Source organism: Pezoporus wallicus, unplaced genomic scaffold (genome assembly GCF_028554395.1).
Source record: "Pezoporus wallicus isolate ANWC-B61680 ecotype Strahan unplaced genomic scaffold, APGP_CSIRO_Pwel_v1 contig_8692, whole genome shotgun sequence".
Lineage (NCBI taxonomy): Eukaryota > Metazoa > Chordata > Aves > Psittaciformes > Psittacidae > Pezoporus > Pezoporus wallicus.
Window position 1 is genome coordinate 710,931 of NW_026642640.1, and position 15,792 is coordinate 726,722.

General features: G+C 40.3%; 1 protein-coding gene across 1 annotated transcript in view; it reads left to right on the forward strand.

Moving 5' to 3' along the window:
• The window catches only part of ADAMTS12 (ADAM metallopeptidase with thrombospondin type 1 motif 12), a 152,883-nt gene that overhangs the window by 43,114 nt on the left and 93,977 nt on the right, over window positions 1-15,792 (forward strand). The window contains exon 3 of the mRNA XM_057431155.1: window positions 14,328-14,502. Within this exon, the coding sequence (XP_057287138.1) occupies window positions 14,328-14,502 (175 nt within the window). The remainder of the gene's footprint in view (window positions 1-14,327; window positions 14,503-15,792) is intronic.

Consider the following 15,792-nt stretch of genomic DNA (forward strand, 5'->3'; position numbering starts at 1 on the left):
AAGGGCAGCTGTTTTCCTTTCAGCAGCACTGGACAGACCTGTTGAAGCTGTAGCAGGGCATGTGCCAGTCTTCATGTTTTGAAGAAAATTGGGCAGAATCCAGACATATGCTGCCAAACAACCATTTTCTGGGGGATGAGCCAGGCTTTGGAACGAAAGGAGAAAGTGCATCCTGGACTAGGAGTAGGTGGTGTGGCTCTGGGAGAACAACGAGCAGCACTGGGGAAAGCCTGCTGAGAGTAGTTTTTAACAGCCAGTTCCGCTAAACCACCTCTGTTTCAAGATCAGCTCTGGCAGAACCTGCCGTGGTTCTTCTCTTTCGAAGTATGGGTTGGAGATCTCTAAGTGCCACCATGTGTTGAGTACTGAGCATGGAGTAAGGTCAAGCATCTTGCAAAGTGACAGAAGAGATACGAACAATGCATGTGTTTTGCATCTGAGCCTAGAGCAGGATTATTCATTGCCTTTGGAATCTGCGCATAGTTTGTTGTGATGTAGGCTGTCAGATCCATTCCTGCTGCAAATAAATCAATGAGGTTAAGCAAGGGATGTGTTTGATTCAGTGTTTGTTTTCTGGTTTTCATTGTTGGAGGGAAGAAGGAAAAAAGATGTAGCACTACACATTAACTTGAGGAAATCTTGCCTGAATTTTTTTTGGGACGAATAAACCAGCTGTTGCATGGGTAGTGCAAAAACATTTTTCAATGGTAGCATTTCCATTACTGATGCTTCAATGCCTTTGTCATGATCTAGCATAATCCTGTACAAAAATCATGGTTCTGAAAATGTCTGTCTCAAAAAGTTAGTCTCATATCTCAGTAGTAAAGATTTTTGCAGTAAAATTATGGCATTTAGCTGTCCAACTCTGACTAATCATGAAAGCAGAATGAATAGCTCATTGTATGTACTATTTTTGTAAGTTCATCTTTGTGAGGGATGAGTTATGAATTATTGATGATTCAGTTTGAATTCGTACCTAGATTTGTTTCTAAACAATCCTCTGACCACACAAAAAGATATTATAGATATATGAGTTGAATATACCTCTCTTTTAAAGAACTCTTAAGTTCACTGGGATTCTGTCAGGACTGTATTTGATCTAGTCTTTATTATTTTCTATTTCTTTCCATTCTTACCAAGTTTTTTTTTCAATTTTCAGTATTCATAGACTAGGAAGAAGCATGCTGAGTAAGAGCTGAGGATACTTAGCCTCTTTTAGGTTTGAGTAAATTTACTTTTTCAGTAAACATTTTTTCTACATAACTTCCTGAGCATATATTCAAGAAGGTGTTTCATATGCAGACATTTGTCTGATCTGTAATAAAGTGTTTTCTTATTCTTTTGCGTATTTTCCTACATATCACTGTACTGGTTTTGCATAAGAAGTATTATACATCCTTTAGAAACAAGCTGCTGAATTATTAGAAGTGCTGAACATCTGTGCCTTTTCTTAAGTTGAAAGGGATTTTCGTAATTTGTGAATTCCTGAAAGGTATATTATGAGGATTTCAAAACATGCAGGTTTTAAAAACAAAACTTTAGCATCCTGTGAGCAGAAGAAGATGTGACAGCAGAGCTTTAACAGAAAGAAAAAAGAGTCCTTTTACTATAGCAAAATACTTTTTCTCACCTGGCTGGTTCAAAAAATGAATTAGTGCTTTTCCCCCCCCCCCCCCCGATAAATAGCCCACTTCTTCTCTATACTTTTTTTCTGCTATCAGATACCACATTTAAACCTAAAAGGCTGACTGCTGCTTTTAAGCAAGACAAAATGAAATGCTTTTATTCCAAATTGTATTTCCAAAACAGAAAAAGGAATCTCTCTGTAGCCAAAGAACTGTTTTGAAGGAAAGTCTTAATTCTTGCCAGCTTAAAATAAAATCAGCTTTTTCAACAGACAAAAGCTATTTTTTGTTACAGAAATATTCTACAAAGGAAACAAATGCATACTGAAGCAGTTAAAAATCAAAATTCTAAATTAATCATTTTTAGACTGAAATTTATCCGTTTGATCCCCATAGATGACCTGTATGACTGAAACTTTTTCTTCGCAAGCATATGAAAGTGTGTCCCTGCGAACACTTTGGAAAAGGGACACATTTTAGTGGAGGCTGTTGCTGCTTGCATGAGGATTTACGACCTATGGGTGTGCAAAGTCAGGCCCCTGCTGTGAAGTCCCAGAAGGGCATCTTGGGCTGATGTTATGGCTAAAAGGAAATAGAACCTGGAGTGTGAGAAGCACAATAGACCAGGCTCCTAGGACTGCAAAAGCAACCAAGAAGGCTAAGCACCCAAGCAAGAAAGCCTTTTTTTTTCTACTGGGAAAGCTCCTACATGGGCAGCCCCTGAGCAGTAGATTGGAGTTTCCATGTTATAGTGGAGCTCATAATTTGCCAGACCCTTGGCTTTGTTGAGTATGTCGCTGATTTTCAGAAGGAAATAATAGTTAACAGTGGATTCCTGGGGAGAGGAAAATAGGGACATCTTGACAGGCTGTCTATTTCTGAGCTGTGGGTGGTATTTTTCTATTTAAAAATGTGGGACTAATCTTCCCTATATGGATTTATCCAGGCACTTCTTGTACCCCTCTAAAACATTTCTGATTTGCAGTTTTATGTGGCACATGCTCCTTCAGCATAAATATGTCTTGGATGGAAAAAATCTTCTGTTGCCTGCTAATGTCTTTTGAAGCTCCCTATCTCCTGTGCTGGAGCAGACAGCAGTCATAAACTCTCCACTTCCACTGTGTTGTGTCACTTGCTGCTTCCCCATGATGCCTCTTGTACAGCCTTTTCAGCTGCTCATTATACAGGCCATTGCTCTGGAGAACGTTGAACTTGCCGATGTCCTGTCAGCTTAAGGAGGACCTTAAAGTACTCAGCACCTTAGGTTGCTGGATTTCATCAGATCAAGCTCCTGCTGGGGGGGGGGGGGGGCTTGGCATTAGCAGAGATTTGGTGCTAGTTTTAGCATAAGTAGTTTACTTAGTTACTGGTTTTGTACCAAATACATATATATCCTGCCAAGTTTTGAGCTGAAACTTGACTGTGAGTAGATTGAGGAGTATTTGTCTTCTTTTCTTTCTGTGTGCTTTTTGGTTTTTTGTTTTCACAACTTGGATATCGAAGTATGGGTCATCTCTCTGTACCTCTGGGAGAGTTGCTAATTTTCTGCCTGCAAGGTAATTCTGATGATATATGACTGCGTGCACCTCATATCAATGGAAATGGCTTTCAGTCAGAATTCAAGCTTCAAGGGGGAGATTTAAATCAAGTTCAGAGCTGATTTTTTATGCTTTTAAACAGACATGGAACCCAGTACTGAATCTGATCATCCTTCAGCTTTGGAATGCCTGGGAGCTGAGAGTTGTACTAGATTTGTAAAAACATTTATGGTGGTATGCCAGATGCAGTCATAAAATCACTTCCTTCTCCTTTCTCAGGCAGACTGAAATAACAGGGAAAGTCAGGTGAGTGGCATGTGATTTGCCTCAGGCCAGTAGGAGTTCAACACTTCTGCAGTGATTGCCAGTTACCAGCAGCTGGTTCCCAGATTGCCATGTGCTAAACATCAGCTGTGCTAGAGACTGGACTTCATCCACCAAGTTCTGGGACTCAGCTGAACTTAGTTCTTATAGTTTCCTTTAGTTTCTTCTCTTCTTTCCTTCCACATCCTATTTATTACTCTCAATCCATTTCAAGGCACTGATTGTGATGCAAAATAACCTTTCCCGTGTAGTGCATCTCTTGACACTGATACCCTAATGTGCCACAGCTGCCCTCAACTGAGGACTGAATTTACCTGTTTTATAAGATATTTGATTTTGACAAGTGTCTTCCTCCTTCACTCCTCCCCTGTGATAGCACAGCAAGCTGCAGCTTGAGCACGGCTCACAGCCTTTGGAAGGCTGTGCAGAGCAAACAGAGCAGCTGTGTTCTCATAGCACCTGTGGAAACAAGGACAGTGTGTTTCAGGCTGCAGTTCTTGAGCAGAAGCCACGATCCCTCCTGTAGGCACTGAGCTAAAGCTCAATGTCACAGTGGTGCTCGGACGTAATCCTTTGGTATGTGGATACCAACCATTTAAAAAGGCTTTGGAAGCATAAATGATAAGTGAAGAAGAGACTGAAGGCATTAGTATGGGTTGCCTTCTAGGTCACCTTGATGTGACACTTTCATAAGTGGTGAATGACCCTTCCTAGGCGTGCTGAAATTCATTCATAAGTTCCAGCTGTGCTGTGCAGACAGAGGCTTCATGAGTTTGGAGAAAAGAGAGGCAGAAGTTTTCCTCCCCACACACCTATGATCACAACTGTAGACTTAAACCATGCTGTTTGCTTTTGACATCTCTGCCTGCTTTTGGGCTGCATGGAATGAAACTGGGAGAATAGCATCAGCAAGGTGGGATGTAGTCCAGTCTGATGTTGCTTCTCCTCATAGACTTATGTGTCTTCAAGCAAAATAATTTCTGTGAACTGGAAGCAATTGGGCTGTCACCTTCTCTTGCTTTGCTCCTGAGGAAAGTAAAGCTCCTGCCAGGCTTCCATCTACTGGAAAATGGGATAATCGTGCTTTCTTACATCTATATGCACATATTGTGTCAGCTGTCATCATTTGTATCTCTGCTTTTCTGGCTCTTGATTAGGGTTCCTGTGGGTCACAATAATACAGACAATACTTGTCAATAGAAACAGTGCCGCTTGTCATTTGAGCTAATATTTGCATTTAGTTATTCTCTAATAAAATTTGAGCTCTGCAGTATTAACATTGTCATGCTTACTAGCTTGAAATTAGTTTTAGAATATAAGTGAGCAGGAAGCCAAAACAGCCATAGTGCTTTCTGTCTCCAGGAATAGAAAACATGTCTGTTTTGTGAATCCTCTTGCTTGGGTCTTATTGTTAATAGAAAGTACAGTTTAGGTAAGGAACCTCTTACCCAGCTGGTGTTTGAATCTTTACTCTTCAACATTACACAGGCTTTAAATCATCAAATTTGATCTGCTTTGCAAGCTATAAAAGTTTACAGGCTTCCAAATCAAAGGTTCAGAATATCTCATCCTGCCATTGAAAGTCTCAGAGGGGATTTCAAATTCTGTGTAGTACAAACCATTTTTAAAGTGTTTATTTTCATTTTCATGAGAGGCTGTTCTGATATTAATGAGATGAAAAAAAAACCCTATTTGTACAATGTAAGCACCTTGGATACAGTGATTTCTGACCAAGTTTAATTAGAAAAATATGACTTAAATGTTCCAAGAGTATTTTCCAGGAATAAAACAGCTGTTGCTTTTTCCTACTCTCCCAACCTAAAGGTCATTTTTTGAGGAACTGGACAAACTTTTTGCCTTGTCTTAGAGCAGACACCCTTGCCAAGTCATTTTTGGATGCCAAATGAAATCAAAACATACTATTCTCACCCTCCTGTGAGTCAAAGTAAGCCTCTTGCACCTGGAGAAACAGTGTTTTTTCTGGAGAAATCATGGATAAGAGGAAGAGTCAAAGACTGAAAAATTCTGTGTTTTTACCAAAGAGTGTCCTTCAGGTTTGATAGCAAAGTTTATTGATTTTTAATTTATCTTTAACCTGCTGTTAAATTCACCCTGAGCTAAAGCTTGGGCTATGTTGTCTTCTTTTCATACTCCTTGCTTGGTGGAGAACCCCATTTGACCTAGCTGATTTTTGCAGTAGGAAAATCTTCTGGGTGTACTTTATGTCCAGGAATGATGTACCTTGCTGTGCGGATGGTACAACAGACTTGTTGGCCATTGAGTGACAAGGAAATACAAAAGGAGCCCCAGGTCTCTCTCAGGAGTGCTCTGGGCTTCTGAGCTCTTGGTAGTCTGTCTCTCAGCTGCAGTGTGGAAATCGCACTGGTAAGTAGAATAAGGGTTCAAACTGTGTTTGAGTTAATGAATTAAGAGTTAGTTGTGCCATGCAGTCTCCCTGCTGGAGGCTTACCATGCATATATAGCCGCAGCCAGCAGGGTACGTACAAGGGAATATATGAACAAGACACTTGGAATGTTTCTTCTAAGGATAGTCAGAAAATAGTTGGCAGAAGTCATAAATGTTTACAGTGGAAAGTTAAGACTGATAATGGAGGACACCAGGACCTGAAGTACTAACAAAGATGTGTTTTAAGATTACGTTTCAAGTTGTAGTTTTTCTTGTGAGTGCGCTCAAATCCCCACAGGAGAATAATTTCACAGATAATTTCCGCAAGCATAAATGAACCTAGACAGGCTGCTTCAGCTCTGTAAGAGATGCAAAGCCCACAGTGAGTTGGAGGTCCATAGAAATTATTCCTGGCTATCAGTATTACTTGATGAACTCTTTCTGTGGCACAGCAGAGGAGCAAATACACACAGGATTTGGACTGTTCGCTTCTCTTAACCATTTTTATAAAAGGTGGATTTGTAATGCCTTAGCTTCTTAAAATGTATCTTAAATACCATTCATCCAAGTCCCCATCTCCACTGAACTGTGGGAAGGAGAATGAGTCTGTCCTGCTCAAGTGCAGTGAAAAGAAGAAATGAAGTTTCTTGTGGTCACCAGCAAGCTGATGCCATAACCCAGAGTAGTGATTCTGTGTGAAGTGTTTCAGCTGAGTGATCATGTACTGTAACTGAGTGGTAACTGATTGACATGACCATAGAAACTTGACTTTCCTCCTTTGCTGAGGATGTGTCCCCAGCCAGAGTATGCCGGACTGATGTCTGACTGTTAGGAGCTGGAGGATATCAGGCACTTCTTTCTCTTTTGATACTTTATTTTCTTCTACAGAAGTCCGCCTTGTTGTGAATTTGTCTTTGCACTGATATTTTTTTCCCTTGTCCTTTGTGTCTGAACTTTGAGCCTGCAGTGTGGAGCACTTAACTGCATGTTTTTGACTCTTCAGGTCATTTTTTTAGCAGCTTCTAAAATATATGAGTTTGCAAGCATGACAAAAGAATATAAAATCTCTTAATATGATAGTATTATATTCTTGTTACTTATCTTGTCATCTTAAAAATAAGCTAGTTCAATTTTGGACCAGAGCTATGTTAAACTAGAAGGCTGTGTTCCAGTCTTAACAGCATCTTTTTCACCAAATCCTGCTAAAAGCCTTTTTTTTTTTTTTCCGTAGAACTTTGTAAGAGCTAAAGTGTTGTCCTTTTCTGTGGGTGTTGTTCATAAAAGTCTTCTGTCAAATTTCTCAGTACCTGAAAAATCAACCTCCTCTTTCTGCCTGACCAATGGTATGGCAGGTCTATTCTTTGTAGCATGAGGTGAGGACGTAGGTGAAGATCTCATCTGGATGCTCAAGTCACTGGGTCTGTGTTGTGGCTGAGATATGAACAGATGGTAACCCGAAGAGAAAGATTCTTGGGGAAAAAAATGACATAATTAAGTCATAAGCTGAAAAAAGAAAATAAACTTAGCATGTGTAATATTTACAGATAATTTACTTCAGTTTTGATTGTTTGCAGCTGAAGGTCTCTGGTGATGCGTGTTTCCTACAGCACAATTTTTTCTCTAATTAGAAAATTCTTTTATTCCTACTGAATTTCTCTTACCTGCGTTACAGTTGTAATAAGCAGCTGGAACAAATTACTTTAAGGCAAGCTCAGCATCTTGTCTTATTTTTGTTTCATATCGCTTTGAAAAACTCACTGTGTTTTCAGAGTCCCATCACTACCCTATTGTCAGAAATACTGCTTTCAGTAAGTTACACACTGTTCTCACTACAGATGCTGTTTTTTGGCATTATTGTCAACATACTCAGTTATATAGCTTTAGACTGCAAATTGTTGTTTTTTCCCATCCCTTTTTCTCCTGACATACACCCACTAATTCCAGCCCCTCCTGTCTGGGATAACATTGCAATTGTAAAACCTTAGCCAAGGCTGAAGCTGCTCTTTTCCCTTCCCACAGGATTCAGTGTCAGCTCCCCACATGGAATTTATTGGAAAAATTCTGCCAGGAAATACATTTTGACAAAACCTCTGAACTTTTGCCCGAAAGAAATACGTGGAAAAAAATCTGCTTTCCACTGGAAAAATGCAGATTTCTACAGAAAATTAAAAAAAAATGGTTGAAAACTTTGATTCAGAAGTGTCCTGGGATCAGGATCACAAGTGTCCAAGTGACATGCAAGTGTGGGAGATGCAACATGTCCAGGGCTCTTTGTGTCAACATAATGAGGCGCTTGAACTAAAAATCCTATTAAGTAATGTAGCAGCACTTCCAAATACACCCTGGGAAACATTACCAGCCAAAATATGTCAGAATTTTGGGGATGAAAAGGAAAAACAGAAGGAGGGGACAGAAACAATTAAAAAAGAAAAAATATCTGTGGTAGATTTTTAGATTTTCTTCTGTAGGCATCCAGGGAAACAAACACAGACATCCCACCCCACATCACACACACTCCCACCTCATCCTCTATTTTCTGGCCATTTCTATTACTATTTTATATGGTAGCTTTTCATAAAGAGGTTTAAATGAGGGAAACTTGGCTGCAGTCATTTTTTTTTTTTTTGTGGTGGAAACTAAAGTGTAATGAGTGTAAATAAGGCTGGCTTATTTCTGATGGGCTTTCATAAGGGTGCTCCTTTGTGCATTCTGAGGCCGTGTGAATGCACTCAAAAGTAGATGATACTACAAACTGCTAAAAAGGACCAAAAAGCCTATATTGTATGTATACATACATAGCATGAAATCTGATGGAATTTAAATGAAAAATTCTTGCTATGATATATATGAGTCATACAAGAACAGATACAGAGAGCAAAACTAAAGAAGTACTTAATCAGCAAAGGGAATTTGGCTGGTTCTGAGTGCTTTGAAGTAAGTTTAACGTGAAGGTTGGTGGTCATTTGTTCTCAGCATTTCATTCTTGGTGTATAGCCTGTGCAGGATGAAAGCGCAAGTAGAAAGCATGAGTTCAGTAAGTGCTGGGAGTCTCTGGAAACTGGCGGAAAGTACATCTGTGTGCTGGAAGCAGATGTTTACAGTCATTTATTCCCAAGCAGCACTGGTGTGCACAGTGCATTTTCCACTCTGATGTCCTTAATTGACTTTACTTATAAATTTACACAGGTATCTCTATAACACTTTACAAGAGCAGCAAATTGAATTAATAAAAACATATTATTTCCTCCAGTAGTTTAGGATTTTAAATATAAAATACTTCTTTTTTTACAGTAATGGACTATTTCTGAGAGAATCATGTTTCTCATGGTTAAAATCACGATAATTTTATGCATTATTGATAATATACAGGATGTTTATACTTCCAACTGGTAGATCATGTAATTGATGGATTTTCAGATTTTTTTTTATTGTTTAGAACTTAATTGTGTGCGCTTTTCTTGATGATTCTGAACAGGAATGAAAATCGTGGTTTCTACCTGACAGCCAATCAAAAAAATAATAATTTCAGGATAAACAAAGCTTTTGGATTTTGATTAGGATTTTGATTTAGAAGACATACAATTGCCTAACTCAACCTTCTAGTTACTTCTGGCAATAGCCGTGAGAAGAAATTGTCTCTTGGAGGGTATTAGCTCCTCTTCTTGTTGTAGTGCAAAAGTGGAACTGCCGGATGTTTTCTGACGTTCAAAACCATGGTACTATATTTAGGGAAAAGTTTTGAGGCAGGTTCCAGAGCTGATCTTTTACATGATCTACCGTTGTGTTTTCTTCTCATCTCTAAGTTTAGGCATACAGTGAAGCCACTAGCAGGTAATGTGGAGCATGTATGTTTTACAGATTTTCAGAGGAGATGGAGTAATACACATTTTTGGTATCACTCTTCAGTTACTTTTTCATTCACAAGTGTAATATGTGTATGCAGAAAGGTCTGCAGAAATGTTTACAGTTCCTGAGCCTCCCTAATAACACAAGACATGAAACATTTCTGTACCGCACTGACAGAACTGTATTTCAGATGCTGGTCTCAAGAACCCTAATCTCCTCTCTGACTGGTGGCTGAGAGCAGCAATATAGACCACAGAATCTGTTCAGATCATTGTACTTTTTCTGTTTCCATCTTCTCTTCCAGCTCACTTTTTCTGCGTGCTGTAGCACTATGAGAACTACAGTTCCAAGACACATAAGGTGTGTTTTGATTTCAGGCTAGCAGCATGGATAGAGAATAGCCGTATGTTGAAACAGTCAGGGAAGAGGGGGTAGTCTGTTGCTTTGGTAACACACTGACTGACCCTTCAAAGAGAGAAAATCTGGCCTGTTTACAATAATTCTCTCTCTGTCAGGTAGCAGGGACCACAACACATCAGGGCAGCTCTCTTTCCTGGGGAGAGTGTAGATAGCTCTTAAATGCTGTGTAGGATATAATGGCATTTGTCTTATTTTTTTATTGCAGTGATGGTTGTTTCATCCATATTTCAGACTCTTTCAGAAATTCCTAAAGCAAAAAGTTCAAGTGAAAAGGAAAGATTACTTATGAATATCTTGCTTTATTGGGGAATTTGTTACAGACAAAGTAGGAAGTTTGATTTAAACAAATTCTGTCACTACTAGAATTTAGGATCCATGAGAACTGTGGAGCAATTCCTTTTTGTTAAGAATTGCAATCTGCCACCATACCTACAAGCATAGTACTTCGAAACTATGTTCTGATGGATCTTTTGAATAAGAACAGTAGCACACCAGCCTTTTCTTTGCAGGCTTTTTAAATAGTGCGAGTAGAGCTGAGCTTTAGTCTGTAGACTGAAAACAGGAGAAAGTTTAGTACAACAGTGGTGCTTTATAAGTTGTTTTTTCAGTGAGAATTACCAAGTGCTAAATGTCTGTTCAGTCTCATAGTGAGTGACAGCTCTGTTGCATAAGTTAAGTCAAGATGTCCGGATCATGTTATCATGAGTTTAGAGGGAATATGGGCTCAATGTACTCTTGCTCCTTTTTCCTCCCTCCTCAGACTGCACTGTGGAGGGACTCATGGCCATAATTTCATGGCAGGAATAAGTAGGTGGGGATGGGAAAGAGGCAAGGATACCTTGTTCCCAAATATTTTGTTGCGTTAAGCCAAGAATTTGATGTGGATCACCAGCCTGCCAACTTTTAGCCTTGAAATCACAATACTGATATTTGCAGGAAGCAAGAGGAGTAAAAGAAAAGAACCTTCTTGTCCAACGAACCACTTCTTAGGCTGTAGTTAAAACTGTTTTTCATTGGTCACTGTAAGGTCAGATCTAAAAACAGAGAAACTGCAACAAGCTGTGTGCCTGTAGTTCAGAGATGCTCAATCAGTGGGCTGTTTGGTACAGTTGACCTCTTTTTCAGTGCCATCCCATCAGCTGGTTCTGGGGACCTACTGTTGTTGAAAATAAACCTAGGCTTCTTCCTGTTTTATTCTGTGCTGGCAGTTCTGCTTCTAGCTTAGTTTTGCTACTCTATGGATTTAGTTGCTTTTCAATAAGCAGAGATTTTCTGATAGCCCCAAGGTGTCAGGAGCTGTTGTGGCAAGCTGAACTGTGAACCGGCAGTGTCCTGCAAAACCTGAAGTTTCTCCATGGTAAAATAGGCTTTCAAATTTCTTCATGCTCTACAGTGACTTCAGTTTGTATGTCAAGTTTGGGAGCAGCCTTTAACTTCCCAAGATTCAGCAGTCTGTAACCAACAAGTATGAAAGTTCTGGCTCTTATCAACCCTTTTTAAAGAACAAATGTTAAAGCTATCATACTGAAGTTACACATGCCCAAGGCAGCTTTCTTCAGGGGATATGTGACCCACAGACGTGGCCTTTTCCAGAAATTAGGGGATGTGAAAAATGTCCACTTCTTCTGCATGAAGTACAGGAGGACCTTGCTTCATGTAATAAAGAGAAGACAAGCAGAAAGGTGGTAATTACAACACAGAGAAGAACAGTGTTGCTAACAGTGTTTCTGTGCCTATTCAGTTATCTATCAAAATAAAGAAGCCTATGCAGCACAGCAATAAACAGAAGGCTACAGGGAGACCTTTTAACAGTCTTCAAATTTCTAAAGAGGGCCTACAAGAAACCTGAGAAGGACTTTTAGAAGGGCATATAGGGATAGGACAAAGAGGGATAGGCTTTAAACTGACAGAGGGGAGATTTAGATTAGATACTGGTAAAAAAAAATCCATTGTGAGGATGGTGAGACTGGCACAGGTTGCCGAGAGAAGCTGTGGCTGCCTCATCCCTGGCAGTGTTCAAGGCCAGATTGGACAGAGCTTGAAGCAACGTGGTCTAGTGGATGGAGAGCTGGATTTTAACATGCAGGCATTGCTGGAAGAGCTTGGGAAATGAGATAACTATTGATAGACTTAATTTTTTACATGATCACCTGGCCTTTCTTCTTACAGATGCAGCTTTTGACACTATAGTCCAGTGACTAATCAGCCTGCTGTGTAAAATCAGGATCTGCAGTGAAGATAGATACTTCTTACTGGTTCTAGCTGAGTTAAAAAACAACAACAAAAAAAAGAAGGTCAAATAACCAGACTTTCAGAATCATAGAATCATAGAATACTTGGGGTTGGAAAGGACCTTAAGATCATCTAGTTCCAACCCCCCTGCCATGGGCAGGGACACCTCCCACTAAACCATGACACCAAAGGCTCTGTCCAACCTGGCCTTGAACACCGCCAGGGATGGAGCATTCGCAACTTCCCTGGGCAACCCATTCCAGTGCCTCACCACCCTTACAGTAAAGAATTTGCTCCTTATATCCAATCTAAACTTCCCTTGTTTAAGTTTTATCCCGTGACCCCTTCTCCTGTCACGACAGTCCCTAATGAAGAGTCCCTCCCCAGCATGGGAAAGGCTACTGGAAGGCTGCTATGAGTTCTCCAGCTTCTCTTCTCAAGCCCCAACTTCCTCAGCCTGTCTTCATACGGGAGGTGCTCCAGTCCCCTGATCATCCTCGTGGCCCTTCTCTGGATTTGTTCCAACAGTTCCATGTCCTTTTTATGTTGAGGACACCAGAACTGCACACAATACTCCAAGTGAGGTCTCACAAGAGCAGAGTAGAGGGGCAGGATCACCTCCTTCGACCTGCTGGTAACGCTCCTTTTGATGCAGCCCAGGATACAGTTGGCTTTCTGGGCTGCAAACGCACACTGAAGCTGGCTCGTGTTCATTTTCTCATCCACCAACACCCCCAAGTCCTTCTCCACAGGGCTGCCCTGAATCTCTTCTCTGCCCAACCTGTAGCTGTGCCAGGGATTGCTCCGACCTAAGTGTAGGACCTTGCACTTGGCATGGTTAAACTTCATGAGGTTGGCATCAGGCCACCTCACAAGCATGTCAAGGTCCCTCTGGATGGCATTCCTTCCCTCCAGCGTATCAACCGAACCACACAGCTTGGTGTCATCGGCAAACTTGCTGAGGGCGCACTCAATCCCACTGTCCATGTCAGCAACAAAGATGTTGCACAAGACCGGTCCCAACACTGATCCCTGAGGGACGCCACTCATTACTGGTCTCCAGCTGGACATTGAGCCATTGACCACAGATCTTTTTTGTGCAGCCATCCAGCCAGCTCTTTATCCACCGAGTGGTCCATCCATCAAATTGATGTCTCTCCAATTTAGAGACAAGGATGTCGTGTGGGACAGTGTTGAACGCTTTACACAAGTCCAGGTAGATGACATCAGCTGCTCTACCCGTCCATCAGTTCCGTAGCCCCACCATAGAAGGCCACCAAATTGGTCAGGCAGGATTTCCCCTTAGTGAAGCCATGCTGGCTGTCACCAAGCACCTTGTTGTTTTTCATGTGCCTTAGCATGCCTTCCAGGGGAATCTTCTCCAAGCATAATTCATGGAGAGCAACTCATTCATTCCCTGAAAGCCTGCCCAAAGGGATTTGTAGTGTGAGTCAAGAGTGGACCACACAGTCCAGCCCATCTGACAGGTTGTGTAGTCTGACTGTGGAATTTCAGCTAGGAGAAGAATTACACTTTGCACTTACGAAACAGCTTCCTTTCAAGGCTTGTTCTCTGGGGAATGGATGCAAACCAGCAGAAGAAGAAGATGCAACTCTTTCGAATGTATCATGTTTGACAAATTGACTTTTGACCTTCCAGTGGCTTTACACAAATCTGTCTCAGTATACAGGATCTCAGATTATTAGGAAGTAATATTTTCTCTATTCCCCTTTGGACTGTTTTGCCTTTTAAGGTGCAAAGCAACCTTGATGTATGCAGCAAAATAATGGCTGAAAACCTGTTGTTTACATATTTCTGCAGTATAATGACTGGCTTATGAGAAAAAGTCAGGGAAGGTGATATGAAAAGAATCTGTTTTGTTTGTGATTTCCAGTCCTTTATAGTCGAGATTAACTCTTTTGTATTTATTTTCAGACTGGATATTTCCATCTGCCCCACGGGGATTACTTCATTGAGCCCATTAAAAAGCATCCACAGAAGGAGGGGACACCTTATCCCCATATTGTCTATGGTGCAAATATCCTTCAAAATGCTTTAAGGAGAAGACGGGTGATCCCAATGGAAAAACAACAAGCATGTGGATTGAATGGTACAAATATTGCTGGATTTCTCCCTGTTTGCTTTCTGCATCTTTTAAAGCAGCTTATATTTTCCAGTGTTGTGTGCCTTTCCTTGTGCCAGGCTTTTTAAAATTCTGTAAAAAGAAATTATGTAGCATGAGAGAATTTCAGTCAAAACACATCGGGCGTGACTAATATAGGTTCTTTTCTGAAAACTTCAATCCCCTTTACAGCTGGGATATGTTTTTCACACTTTGATCCTTTCTACCCCGACCGTTTGTTCTGCAATCATAACTGGTTGGTAAATTTGACTTGAATTCTTGACTATTTCTGGGATGACAAGAATTGCAATCATTATTTTTTCACAAAACAGTTCTCACTCCATGCAGATGCTGCATGATCTCAACGTAAAGTACTCCTCCTCTAATCCATGGTTTAAGTTTAGGATTTCTAAATTCTCTGTGATAGTTACCAGAATATTTAAAGACATTTATTTGGTGGTTCTGAAAGTGGAGTGCAGGGAATAAACAACAATGTGTTTTTTGTAGAAGTAAAAATAACTTCAATATTGGTGCAGTACTACTCAGCATTGTGTCTTTTGGGAAAATAAACTAATAAACTATCCTGGAAAGGCAGATTATATCTAGAGGGTAGCTGCCATCTTGAAATTACAGAGTTAGTAACTTTATTTATTAAAATATTTTCCTTAATTGACTTCATACCAAAACTTAGCGCTTCCGTTGGTTCTCTGATGTTGGAGGCCTTCAAGCTGAGTCTGCACCAAACTTTAGAAAAGGTACAGTATTGGTAGCTCTGATGAATAATAACCTAAATGATGTAAGCCCCAAGTTATGTACAAATAGAGATGTAGAATATCTAGGGGTGGTTTTCTGTCTTTCACAGGTTAATGGTTAGAGTAGCTGGATCTTTTCAAGGGGCTGGAAGAAGAGGAATGCAGGAATTTTTAATCCTTAGTCACGACTACTGCTGAAGTTTTACTGTGAAATATGTTTTATTGTGTAATATGAATTGATAAATTACAGAAGCAAACAAGAAGTCAGCTCCACTAAATTTCATGTGACAGGATATAATGATCATTGGTTCCTCTAAAGGCCTAACTTTTAATTTGTATGGTATGTTCTGTTATCTCACTTCTGTTGTAGCCAGCTCTTCAACAAGGTTAGGAAAAAGAAAGACATCAGCCTCATCTCCTGTTTGCTCTATACGTTGTCACGGCAATTGCTCTTGTTAGAAGTGAAATACAGAACAAAAAAGGAAAGTGACCCAATTCTTGCTTTCTGTGTTAAATATATTTATTG